The sequence below is a fragment of the Ichthyophthirius multifiliis genome (assembly GCF_000220395.1).
Source record: "Ichthyophthirius multifiliis unplaced genomic scaffold scaff_1120509251435, whole genome shotgun sequence".
NCBI lineage: Eukaryota > Ciliophora > Oligohymenophorea > Hymenostomatida > Ichthyophthirius > Ichthyophthirius multifiliis.
Window position 1 is genome coordinate 24051 of NW_004085876.1, and position 14681 is coordinate 38731.

Genomic DNA, 14681 nt, shown 5'->3' on the forward strand with positions numbered 1-14681 from the left:
GTATATATACTTTTAATTTATTTTTTATATTTATATTTTTGAAAAATCTTATTTAAAAATTGAAAAGATATTCTTAATAAAAATTCAAATATAATTTATTTATATAAAATAAAACATTTTTTTTTTTAAAAAAAAAAATCATAAATATAAAATCATTATTTTATTAAGAAGTTTTTGATATAAAATACTTTCAATGTATTTTAATTTTTATTTAATAATTAAAATAATAATTATATTTTAATAAAGTAAAATAATAAATATATATAACAATATTTATAATATATATAAAAAGATTAAATATTATTTATACTAAGTTTTTATTTTTATTTTTTTTTAAAAAAAATTATTTAGAATAATCAAAAAACTAATACTAAGATTATTCAAAGATTTATTTTTACTCAAAATAATATAATATATTAATATATTTATATTAATTATTATATGTTTTATAAATTTACTTTATAAATAATAACTTAATATCTATTTTACTTTTATAAAAATAAAAATATATTTAACACTCAATAAATACATTGAAAATAAATAATAAATAATGTGTAAAGTTAATAACTTAAATAATAATCATATAAACTACTTTCTATTTATTATTTCATATATTACGACGAGTAATTAAAAGGCTATTTTTACACAAATAACTAAAAATCATAATATATTTATTCAATATGGAAATTTTTAATCAAGTATAGTTGGAAATTTTATATTTGGTCTTTTAAATTAATTTGAATATAAATATAAATATTTCGAATAATATATAGATATTTTTGTTTTTTGACAAAATTTAGTAGTTAGATTTATCACATAATATTAAATTAAAGTTTATATAATGTACTTTTGAAATATTATTTGGAATAATATTACGTATTGAATCTTTAAATTTAGGTATTAATATAAGAAATAGTTTATATAAATATAAGTAAAATTAATAATTAAATTTTAATAAGAATATATAAATTTAATATACTTTAAACATATTAAAAGAAAAACGTTAAAAAAATATATTTTTTTTTATCTTAAGTTTTATTATTTGAAATTTCAGCGGATTATCATTTATTTTTAATAATAATTTAAATTTTTAATTAAACCTGTTGAAGATATTCATAATATTCATAGATATTTTCTTTATGACTTTCTAATTTCAAAAATTAAAAAGTTTTTGAGTAATTTTAATTACTGGATTTTTAAATAAAAATTGAATTTCTAATAATTATTGATATTCTATTAATTTTGGAATTATGGGATGCTTATCTAGTTTATCATCCTGTTTAAATAAAAGTATATAAAATTATAAAGTTCATATTGGTAAAGCTTGTTTTTACAATTTATCTACTTTGTGTTTATATTTGCATAGGGTTATCAATTATTAAATTTAAAATTGATTAATAAATATATATATTTTTTAAATGTTTATATGAGTTTAAAATTTTGAATATTAATTGTAAACTTTTATATAAAATTTAGTTACTTATAAATTTTATTATGAATAAATAATATTATAAATTAAAATAATGTATAAAAAGTAGAATAATATCTTATTATTATTTTAAATGAATATTAATATAAAAATTTATTTATAAATTATTCATTCTTGGTATAATAATAGATAACATTAATATTAAATATTTTTATTTACAATCAATTTTATTTTATTAAATTCCATATAAAATAAACAGATTTTTTAAAAAATAATATGAAATAAAAAAAAGGGTATTACGCATATGAAAACGAAGACTTATAAAATTAGAATGATATCGATTTATAATGTAAAAAAAATTAACTAAGTAAATGCATTTTTAAAAATATTAAATAAAAGTAAAAAATTAGCATGAAAATAATGATAAATAAAATGAAAAAAAATATAAATATATCCCACTAAACAAAAAAAAGAATCTAATAACGCTAACATAATAGTGACTTAAAATGCATCGATTCCAACAGTTAATAGTTCTAATGATTTAGACTAATAAAAATTGCAGATAATGATAGACAAAGTAAAGGCAAAAACTTAAAAACAAGTTGTGCCTGCCCCTTAAGCAACTCCTATAGATAAAAAAAAAAAAAAATTCAATTTGATTAATTTAGATAAAATCGAATTTCACCAAAACAAAATCAATGTTAATATTTTAGCAAAAAATAATAATAGTAAAAATAAGAAGGCTAATAGGATATAGAAAAAAGATTATCAAATTAAAATAGAAATGGATAACAATAAAAAAAACACTATAAAGTAAATAATTAAAATACATAAAAAAATATAAATAAAAATGCTGAATATGATTATGAAACTATAAAGATTTTAGATATAGAATAATGTATAGAATTATTTTGCGATTCTACAGTTTTAATATTAAATTCATATGAATTATAATTAAAGGAATCATATTTATAACATATAATAAAGAAAATAAGAGATGCTAATACTATTTAATATGGGAATCTAAAAATTTAAAATAATTGTAATTTATTTAGTGAAAATTTTATATTTAACAGTATTATTTATTCTCTTAAAAAAATTAATTATACTTTTAGTTACGAAGAAATTTCAGATGTTTATAGTGTTTAATGTAGTGATTATGTACATTTTAATTTATTATATAAAATGAAAAAGTCAGTATTTATACTCTGCTTAATTTTTGTATTATAAATAATTAATTTTGTAATCAAGTTTTTGAGTGTTTATTACTAAAATAGTGCTTTTCTTTTTATTAATTTTTTAATGGTTTTTTAAGTTTATAGTTTACTTTATTATTGTTTAGGTTTGGTAAAATGTAATATTATTTAAATCAAAAAAGGAATTTCTTTAAATTAATTATATTTAATTATAAATGCTATAATTTTTATTTCTGAGTGTATAATTATAGATTAATATAGTAATTTATTAGATTTTTAAAATATTTTTAATTAGTTTAGTGTATTATAATTTTATATTTACGTTTTATTATTTTTTATTTAAGCTTGCTTATGTATATATTTCGATAATATTAATGAAAAAACTGTTTTTGATATTATTAAAATTATTAATATTGTTAGTGACGAAAGTTTATAATGATTTTAAATTTCTATTCTTTTAAAAATAATATTATATAATATAATTATTAACTTTATATTATATTGTTTTAATAATTATTAAAATAAATTTATTTTTTTTAGTTTTATTTTAAATATATATTAAAATTGTACTTTAAATTTAATTTAAAAAATTATATAATTAATATTTTATTTATTTAGTATTTTTTATTAAAATGGATTAAGATTTTTTCGAAATAAAAAATTATCGTTTGATTTAAATTTCAAAATAATAAAAGGAACAATTAGATTAAAAACATCCGCTTTAATTTTAATCAATTTAAAATTAAGAATTAATATAATATTGTGATGAATATTTTTAATGTACTGAAGATTTCGGGTTTATATTAAATAAAATAAATTATTTTTCAATAAAAATCATATAAACAGTAAAGTATGGGTAGGAGATAAAGTAAGAGCTATGGCTTCAATAAAATATAAAGGATAATAATTATTAGAATATGTGTAAGTTGATGTAACTATATTCTATTTATATATATTTTTAAAAAAATATTAAGCTCTAAGTATGCTTAGAAGATAAAAATCTGTAATTTTACATGAAGTAGTAAGACAATAAAATTTAAAAGAAAAAGATCAAATAAAACTTCCTTTTTAATGTAATATTGAAGATTAATAATAGCATTTGTTTGTATTTAAAATTACTTATAAGTATAAACCATTTATATAAAATACATAAAATACATAATTGATGCCTGAATTAGAAAAAACAAAAAATATAGAATTTCTCCTAAACTTCCATTTTAAATAGAATATTTATTGGCAACATAAATGGTACTTTAGAATAAAATCCATTATTATTATTTTTTTTAAAAAATAGGCGCCTATATATTATATATAATATTCAATATTGAATAAAGTCGATTAAGTATTTTAAATTAAAAACCTTAATTTTATGCCCGAAAATCCTTTTGAAGCATAAAAAATAACATATAACAACAATGTACAAACAATAACTCTTAAATAAACAGAACAAGAAAAATTTATAATTAAAATAGAAGTGAAGGCAAATTAAATAGAAACATACAAATAATTATAGAAAGAAAAAAATAAGAAATTAAATTTAGGAAGCATATTTATAGAATGGGGAGAATGCGGAGTTTATGTTGGTTCCCCAGTGGAATTATAATTAAACAGTAATGATATTGAAATTGAAATTATTTAAAGACCTATTATTATTGTTAAATAAGTAGAGAAAATCTAATTAAGAATTCAAAATATTACAAGAAATCTTGCTAAATATAGAGTTTATTTAAAAGATTAAGATATGGATGGAATTAAAATTGCTGGTTTAGAAAATACAGTAAAAAAAAACATATTATTTTATTTAAAAAACAAATGTAAAATATAATATGTTTAGTTAGTTAATTTTACAAATGAAAATTTAGAATTTTTTGATTTAGGAGTTTATTTAATGCCTTTATAACCTGGCATATAATGTATTAAAGGATTGAACTTTTATGATGAAAGCAAAAAATAGCTTTGCTAATATAATAATAATTTATATGTTTTAGTTTAGAAAGAAGGTTAGAATTTTATAATTAATAATGAAAATAATGGCGATGATATTATTGATTATTTTGCAGATGATAATCAAAATTAATCTGAAATTCAAAACTAATAATAATCTGAAAGTCAAAATTAATAATAATCTTTATTAGATTAAAAACCTTAAGAAATTGCTTTTGATGATTTACTTGATTTTAATGATTTAAATAATAATCATAATGCAAATAATTTAAATAATAATAATGGTATGAATTATTAAAATATTGATTTAATATGATTTAAATTAATTATATTTTAAAATATAGATGTTTATCTATAAATAAGATAATAAATTACATTATCATTTATGAATGATTATTTTTTATATAATTTTGTATTTGGAATTTATTATTACACATATATTAATATAAGCATAATTTTTATTTAAATTTAATATTATTAATAATTTTTATTAAAAATTAAATAAAATTTTCAAAAATAAATTAAATTTGTATAATAATACAATAAATTTATAAAATAAATAATAATTTAAATTTATTTTTTATAGTATTAAAAGTTTATAATAAATTAAATATATAACACTTTTAACCTACATTTATTCATTCATTTATATAAAAAAAATATTTTTTATTTTAAGAAAAAATTTTACTTTATAATAAAAAAATTAAAAGCATATAAATCAAATTTTATAAAAAATATTATAATAAACTAGCATATTAATTTTAATATTTTATTTTAATTATTAATAGATATAAAAAATATATTATTTTTTTTCTAAACCAATTCCCCGTGCCGGTTTAATTAAAAAAAATATCCATATATTTGAATTAGTTACAAATAAAATATAAATATGAATAAATTTTAGTGAAAATCCTCTAATTTTATTCCAAAAAAACTATTTAAATGTCACTCCTTAAGGTTAATTAGACAGAAAAATAATTAAATTTTTCTCTTCCTTTTTATCTTTTAAATCATAAATGCAATGCGTATGTATTTCATATCTTTTACCAAAATCAATGTCTAAAATATTGCCCTGTTACTTTTTTTGAAAATCCTTTAGGGACATAATATTCTCTAATTATGATGGAAATCGTTTAAAGTGTAAATCAGTAAATATTTGTTTAAATTGTAAGGAATTTTATTATCTCTAAAATGGTGATTTGTGTTCAAAATTTTAACCTAAAGAAGTTTTATATAATTGAAGATATTTTCCAAAATGTTACCATAGATGTTCCATATTGGGGTTATAAAGGTACCGAATAGATAGATTTTATAGAAGAGCTTTTATATATAGAATAAGATGCTTTGGCTTTAATTATTTATGTAGCCAGTTTGGTATATCGTCATGTATCTTACTTTATAATATGGATATTAAAGATGTTATTATTAATAAGAGAAAGAAAGCGATTTTATATTAAAAAAATTGAAACCGTAAAGAAAATAAAACTAAAAAAGTAATTTTAAAATTTAGAAGAGCTTTTAAATTTCATCCAACTTAAATTTAATGAATTAAGTAGTAATTTTTAATACTAAAATTAATTTAGAAAACAATTAAGTGAATTAAAAAAAAATGGCTTAAATTTAAGATTATTAATGTTTAAAATATTTATAATATTAATTAAGTTACGGCTTTAAATTTAAAATTCTAACAATTGTTAAAATTAAGATTTTAATAATGGGTTAAATTTTAGAAAATATAGATTAAGGTTTTTATTAATAATAAAATTTTATATTTTATAATAATTTTTAGATTAATAATCCTCATAAAGGCAAATTATTTTTAAAGATATGTCAGATTAGTAAGATTATAATAATTAATATGCTTTAAAGAAATAAGTAGCTAGATATGATTCTATGGTTCTTTGAAAAACTGATAATAATATAAATATTAATGAAAAAAATAGTTAGATTAATAATTTAAATAACAAGCTGTTTTTGTTAATTCAATATGCTAAAGTTATATTTTTATAGTTTTTAATAAAAAAAAAATGTTATAATATTTTAGAAAACATTCAATAATATATTTAAAAAGAATTTATTGAAAATTATAAAAACTATTATTACGTTAGTAATTAAATTTTTTCTTTAGATTATTTAAATAAAAATTATTAGTGAGATAAGAATTTATAAACCTCTTTAATTTAAATGATTGTAATTTAAAAACAATATATTTTAAACTTTTAGTGTTTGCTCTTATAAGCTATAGTGTTTTTAATGTAAAAAAATAAAAATATAATGTAATAAATAAATTTTTATAAAAAAAAATAAAAGATGGAGGCTAGTAGCTATGTTTTAATAATTTAGCAACTATTAATTATTTTCGTATAAATAATTATTTAAAAAGTATTAAGGAAAGTATAAATTTTTAGTTCAAAAGACTTAATAAATTTATTTAATTTTAGAATTAAGTCTTTTAAGTATTTTTATGTTTCACTACTGATTGTTAATTTTTTTTTCATAAATTAAGAATTTTTAATGGCAAGAAATTTAATATGAACTATTATTATTATTCATAATGTTTTTTTTATTTATTTTAACAAAAAATATGAAATAAAGAAAAATATAAAAATTCTAATATAAACAAATATTTTTAAAAACGCTTTTAGTATATTAAAAAAATTTATATATTTTTTTTTTAACATTTTTTATTAGATTTATTTAACTTTATTATAAGTACAATTTAATAAATTAAATTTATTATTAAAAGAAATATTAATTATATTTTTTTTTTAATTTATATTTTTAATAAAAAAATAATAATTTTTACTATTATTTTTTTAACCAATTTATATTATTAATAAATTTAAAAAAAATAAAGTTAAAATAATAATAACATAAAAATTTAAGGATAATTAATGAAAAAAAAAGACTTAAATTTGAATGATAATTAATATAAATATGATATAATCAGAACTAATAGGATGTCAACTCCGGGAAACAAAAACAATTACTAAGCAGCTTAATATAATATTTATCCACAGACATCAAAAACAAATATTATAAATGGTATAAAATTATAAATTTAATAAAAAAATTATCAAAAATAAACAAAGATTATAATTCTAATTTTTTCAATCATTAGCCAAGAATTATTAACAAAAACATAAATAATTATAGTAATAAAGAATATATAACTACAAATACAATAAATGGTTAAATTCAAAATGCATAAACCAAAAATGGATTCAACAATATATAGTAAGTGATGAATTAGTAAAATAGCGACTATTTTTAATAATCACAATAAGGATATTTTTTCAAAGATAAAAATAATGTTTATTAAAAAAATTAATTGAACACAAATCATAGATAATAAAATGAACAAAAAAATAATCATATTACTAACAATAATAAAGCTTAAATAAATAATTATTTTACAAATCAGTAAAACGAGTAAAGATTATAATCATAAAAAAAAGTCGAAAAGGAATATTTTTAATAAGAAAAAAGCATATAAAAACCTTATTAGAATTATTCTAATGAGTATACTATTGATAACAAAATAGAATAAAATAAAATGAATTTAAATAACTTGATTAATTAATATAAGAGATAAAATACTTAAAAAAATAAAAATTCATTTCAATCATATTCAAATGAACAGCAATATTCGTCTTTATAAAATAATAACTAAAATTTAAATGGGAATATTATTGATACTTAAAAAAATAACTCTTAGTAAAATCTAAATAAAAATGAGGATTTTATTAGTAGTTATACAACTAAAGTTAAAAAATAAGGTAAATAAAAAAAATTTATATATATTTAATAATAGAAATTATAATAATATAATAATAAAATGAAATTAATTTTTAAAAATATAATTATACGTAAATAAAAATATATATTTTTTTAATTTATTAAAAAGTTAATTTTTTATATTTTTTTGAAATTTGAATTTTATATTTCTTTAATATATTTTTATATTTTCTTATGTTTTAAATTTATAAATTTATTTTTTTATTTTAAATTAAAACAAAAAGATAGTGTAATTAAATAAGTAGAATAATCAAATTAGTTAATAAATAACAATAATAACTTTTCATAAAATTTAAGTTTAAATAAACATTAATAACCTTAATATGAACATAATGAAGACTAAAAAAACTCAAAGCCATATTTTTTAGAAGTAATTCATCAAAAAAAGAAGTGAAAAATCCAATAATTTAAGGATAATAAATATTTTCGACTAATTATTTACATAATACAAATATTTAATTTTTAAATTAAGATAAAAAAAAGTTATTAAATGAAAATTTATAAAAATAAACAATTAAACAACAAATCAGCAACTTTAGTTAAACAATAAGTAGTTAATAAAAATTAATAGCTTAGATGTAGCAAGAAAAATAATCCCATTTATAAGTACAATAATAAAATTATCAATCAAAATAATTATAATAATAATAAAATTAATAAAATCATTTATAATAATTATAATATAATTATTAATCTTTAAATAAAAATAAACCTTAATAAACATAATCATAATAATCCTTTTTTTTAATAATAAAATAATATATAGTCGTAAATAACATAGTTATAATAATAATAATACTAAATACATCAAAATTAAATAAAAGATAATATTTAATATGGTTATTATATGTCTAGTCTTCACAAAAGTTATTAAAGACCTTTACCTTAAGATTATTTTTCCCAATTGTTTCGAGAGCATTTTATTTAAACATATTAAGGAATTTTATTTTCTAATGTAGCGAAATTGAATTATGATATATCAAAAACACCTTAATTTAATTAAAAAAAGTTTATTTAAAAAAAATAAAAGTCCTTATTAAAAACAATAATATTTGATTTAGATGAAACACTAATACACTGTAATGATAATTCTACATTAAATTCAGATGTCTCTTTGTGTGTAAAATTTCCTATGAACCAAACTTTAAATATAGGTCTAAATATTAGACCTTATGCTTAATAAGTGTTAAAAGAGCTAAGTTAAGATTTTGAAATTGTAGTATTTACAGCTAGCCATGGATGTTATGCTGAAGCAGTTATTAATTATTTAGATCCTTAAAGAAAATATATTCACCATTATTTTTTTAGAGAGTAATGTGTAAAAACCTCATAGGGTGTTTTTGTTAAAGATTTGAGAATTTTTGCTGATAGAAATTTGTAAGATATTGTTTTAGTAGATAATGCAGCTTATAGTTTTGCGTTTTAAATTGAAAATGGAATTCCTATTTTACCTTTTTATGATAATAAAAAAGATTAAGAATTATTATATTTATAAAGTTATTTAAAATAATTTCTTAATGTAGGGGATGTTAGAGAAGTTAATAAAAATTATTTCAAATTTCATATGTATAATAATTCTGGAGGGGTTGATAAGTTATACGAGAAATTATTTAATAAATAATAACAAGCTAACGAAAATAAAAATTAAATTCATAATAAATAGAATTATTGATATTTATTTATGTAATTATAATTTTTTTCTTCTTCTATAATTGAAATTAAAAAAATTACCTTATATTTTGTATTTTTAAAATGAATTATATATTTAATATTTCTTTATTTATAGTATGTATTTTTTTTATATTTCTATATTTTTTTTTTGGTTAAATTTTATTATTTTGTTTTAATTTTATATATTTTTTTATTTTATAAATAGAATAAGTTAGTTCTATTAATTTTTTTATATATTTTTTTAAATAAAATATCGAAAATTTTATTTGCTTATTTGTTTGACATTTAATTCGAATATATGTTTTTATTTTCAATTAGAATCTAAAAATTTAATAAAAACTAATTGTTAGTTAATTAAAATATTTTATAATAAAAAAAGTATATCCGACTGATTTCAATGATTTATAAAAATTATACATTTATATAAAAAAGACTATTATATTAATAAGAAAAAGCTGATATTATAAAAATATAAGTATTTATATTAATAAGGCTAAGAAATAATTCAACATATAACTAATGGTTATTTAATTAAATATTTTTTAAAAAATAAAATAAAAAATTAATATTATAATAACAAATATCTTACTAAATATAACATTTATTAAAAAAGCAAAAGAAAAATTAAAATATTTATTATTAATTAAATAATATCATTTTATGGATTATAGTTTTTTTTTAATTTATTTATGAATATTAGGATAAAATTAAAATCAAATTAAATCTAACCTCATTTTTTAGAATTATAAAAATATTTATGTATTAAATATAAAAATAATAATCATAAATTTATAAATAGGAGGAAAATCGAAATTTTAAAATTAAAATAATATAAATTTATAATTAAGGCTTATAATTTATAAATTATATTTATATCAATATTTTATTATTCCTTAACTATTTTAATTTTTTATACTATAAATAAATAAATATATAATTAAAAAATAAAATTTACTGTTTTAGAAGTTAACAATATTTATATTTTTAAATTAAATAATTATTTATATTAATATTAAAAAAAAATATATATTTTATTTATAAAAAAAAATTATTTTATAATATTTTTTCTAATTTTTTTTATCATAACTGCTTTATTAAAAAAAGATTTCCCTTAATTTAAAATTTTATAATGAAAAATATATATATAAATAAATAAAGTCCTTTTCAAAATTAAATTGTAAAATAAATAAAATTAAACATTATTGCGCATTATTTAAATTTTTTAGCGCGCGAAAAAAAAATAAAAAATGAATTTTTCATACTATAAATTTTTCTTTTTTTAATAAATATAAAATAAAAAAAATAACATTCTATAAAAATAAAAACAAAAAATCAAAAAACAAAAAAACAAAAAATTAAAAACATTTTTTATTAAAAGTTAATATAGTAAATGAGCAATAATTACATGCAATAAAGTGATTAAAAAAGATAAGCGTTAAATAATATATCAACAAGAAAAAATTAAGAAGATTATAAGTTTAATGAAAAGCAATAATTTTCAGTTTTTTAAACAAAATCAAATGAACAGATAAAATAATCTACAAACAATTAAATTAATAATTAGATTGAAATGTTAAGACATGCATTAAAAGAAGCAATTGATGAGAATGAAATTGTAAATTTTAATATATAAACTATCTAATATTTATTTATTTAAAATCATAATTTATAACATTCAGTTAAGAAATAGAGTTTCAGAAGTTGAGGCTCTTTATGCTGCAGCTGAGGATGAAGTTTTAAAAAGAGATTAATGTATATAAGAACTAATATGTTAAATAGAAAAAGTATTATTTATAATATTTATTATTTTTTATTTTTATATTTTTTTTAAATAATTTTTTTTAGTTAAGCATATAAACTGAATCTAATAAATAAATGAGAAAAAGAATTAATAGTTTATGATAATATAGTTATAAAATGTAAAAATAAACATCTATGTATTTATATTTTTTGTTAAAGTTTTTAAAATATAATAATGTATTATTTATTTGTTTTAATTAATGTTAAAGATAATTATATTAATTATATAATATAAAAATTATAAAATATTTTAGTATTTATTATTATAATATTTATATTTCAAATATTATTATTGTGAATAATTTTTTCACATATTTTATTTGAATATGATTATTTTACAAATTATAACTATATTATTAAATATTTAAATTATTAAAAATCTTTAATAGAAATGTATAAAAATTAATGAGTATATATAATTAATTAAATGAGGACAAATATATTGTTTATTATTTATTGAATATTTAATTTAAATTAATAAATATATATTAATTTTTTAGTTTGATTGTTATTCTTTAAAATTACTTGAATTTAAAAATAAAAAAATATTTTTTAATCATAAAATTTAAATATAAATATACTTTTTATTCATTAATAAACCTAAAATATATATTTATTTCTTATATTACTTTATATTGTTTTATTTTATTTTAATTTAATAATAAAAAATCAAACAAATATATATATAAATTAATAATATGGCCGATATTTAATTATAAATATTTTAATTAAACACACATTCTGGTGAAGAAGATTTAAAATAATGCATATAATGGTTGACTTAAATATTTTAATAAAAAACTTCGAAATTAATATCTATAGTAGTTAAGCTTACAAATATAAATATTTCTTCATTAAGTTCATTAAGTGACCTCGATAATCTTACATAAAATTAATTAGAAAGTAAAGAAGAAACAATAAAATAATAAAATTAAAATGAAAATATAACTAATGATAGTTGTTTAGAATATTAAATTAAAGGTAATTAATTATATAATTAGTAAAATTATGAAGAAGCATTAGAATATTTTAAAAAATCTTAAAATTTAGTATAATAATAAGAATCAGATTAAAAAAATTAAATTATTTTTAATAACTACATATATACAGCCACTACATATACTAAACTAAAATAAACGAAAGAGGCTATAGATTAATTTTAATTAGCTTTAGAAGAAATAAAGTAAAATAACGTTAATTTAAATTAAGTATAATTAGATGATAATATAACTAATAATCTTTTATATTATCTCCATTTTAATTTAGGAAATTTATATTAAGAATAAAATAATATAGATAAATAAATTGAACACTTGGAGGAAGCTTATTAAAATATAAAAGAATCAAAAAATATTTCAATATTCAAAATAGAAGCAAATTTACTAAACAACTTAGGAATAGCATATTACTCTAAGTTATAATTAGAAAAGGCAATATAATATTTTTAAAAATCTTTAGAATAATTAAAAATTTATATTAATAATAATACAGATGATAAATAGTCATTTTTATCTTATGGAAATCGTTTAAATAATGTATTTATATACAAAAAGCATTTTTTTTTTTTAAAAAAAAAAAAGTTAGGAGAAGCCTATAAAAAGAATAAATAATACGAAGAAGCAAAAAATGCATTTTAAGAAAGTTTAAAATATAAACAAGAATATTATGATGGCTAAAACGACAATTCTTTGGAATCAGAAATTTCTATAATTAATACATTAAATAATTTAGCTACAACTGAATAAATACTTAAAAATTATTAAATCGCAATTGATACTTATTAATACTGTTTAGATAAATATCAAAAATTTTAAAATTAAGACTAAGATTTATTAGTTAATATTGCAAATATTAAAAATCATAAAGGAGAATGTCATAAATTTCTTTCATAAAATGAAATTGCTGAAAGTCTTTTTAAAGATTCTTATGAAAGCAAACTTTAAATTCTTGGTTTAACAAATAAAAACACATTAACTTCTGCTTGTAATTATGGATAAATATTATTTTTATTAAAAAAATACAAACTTTCTATTGATATTTATAAATAAACTTTAAAAGCTTAAAAAGAAATATTAGATGAAAACGATGATGCTATAGGATAAACTCTTAATAATTTAGGGTTTAAATTCTATATTAAATATTTTATATATTATTTTATTTATAATAGTACTGTTTTATCTTAAGATAATTAATTTAATGAAGCCGAAGATTATATATCTTAAGCAATTTAAATATTCGAAAAAAGCGATAAAATATCTTTAACTAATATTGAGAAAATTAAAAAAAATTTGAAATCAATATAACGTAAAAAATAAAATAAAGAATAACAATGAGAATATTATTTAATTTTATATGCCTTATTATTTATAAACTTATTATATATTATTTGAATATATGATATTAAAATATAATAATTTTATATACTAAAATAAATATTAGTCAACATTTAACAAAAAAATAATTTAATATTTAATTTTATATTTAAAGTATAATTAATGCTTATTAAGTATTATATATTTATAATTTTTATTTAACTTTTATATATGTAATAGTATTTATAATAAAAAATAATCATAATTTTATTAATTATACTATAATTTATAAAACTCTTTATTTTAAACTAATAATTTATATTTTTTACTCATACCAATTATTCTAAATATAAATTTTAAGATTTAAGAAATATATTAAGACATTACAAAATTATCTGGATATCTCTATTTTATTTTCGATATAATTATTTATAATATTATTAATCTCAAAATTAAAAATCTATCATTTGCTGCTTTTATTAAAAGATTTAATATAATAATGATTTTTAAATATTTTTTTATTTAATATTA

The 14681-nt window shown here is 14.8% G+C and overlaps 1 protein-coding gene across 1 annotated transcript, besides 10 other annotated features; it reads left to right on the forward strand. All coding sequences in view use genetic code 6, as the record gives it.

The window, feature by feature from the left end:
* Positions 1-210: 210 nt before the first annotated feature.
* Positions 211-263: a microsatellite.
* Positions 255-301: a microsatellite.
* Positions 302-4699: 4398 nt separating this feature from the next.
* Positions 4700-4753: a microsatellite.
* Positions 4754-6239: 1486 nt separating this feature from the next.
* Positions 6240-6296: a microsatellite.
* Positions 6297-6320: 24 nt separating this feature from the next.
* Positions 6321-6367: a microsatellite.
* A 3004-nt stretch (positions 6368-9371) lies between these two features.
* Positions 9372-9416: a microsatellite.
* Positions 9417-11040: 1624 nt separating this feature from the next.
* Positions 11041-11100: a microsatellite.
* A 258-nt stretch (positions 11101-11358) lies between these two features.
* Positions 11359-11393: a microsatellite.
* Positions 11359-11400: a microsatellite.
* A 100-nt stretch (positions 11401-11500) lies between these two features.
* On the forward strand, positions 11501-11954 carry IMG5_204000 (hypothetical protein). The gene is made up of 3 exons (XM_004023784.1): positions 11501-11653; positions 11718-11822; positions 11884-11954. Exons 1-3 carry the CDS (start codon positions 11520-11522, stop codon positions 11915-11917), a joined length of 273 nt encoding a protein of 90 aa, XP_004023833.1. The 5' UTR covers positions 11501-11519; the 3' UTR covers positions 11918-11954.
* Positions 11824-11865: a microsatellite.
* Positions 11955-14681: the final 2727 nt, after the last annotated feature.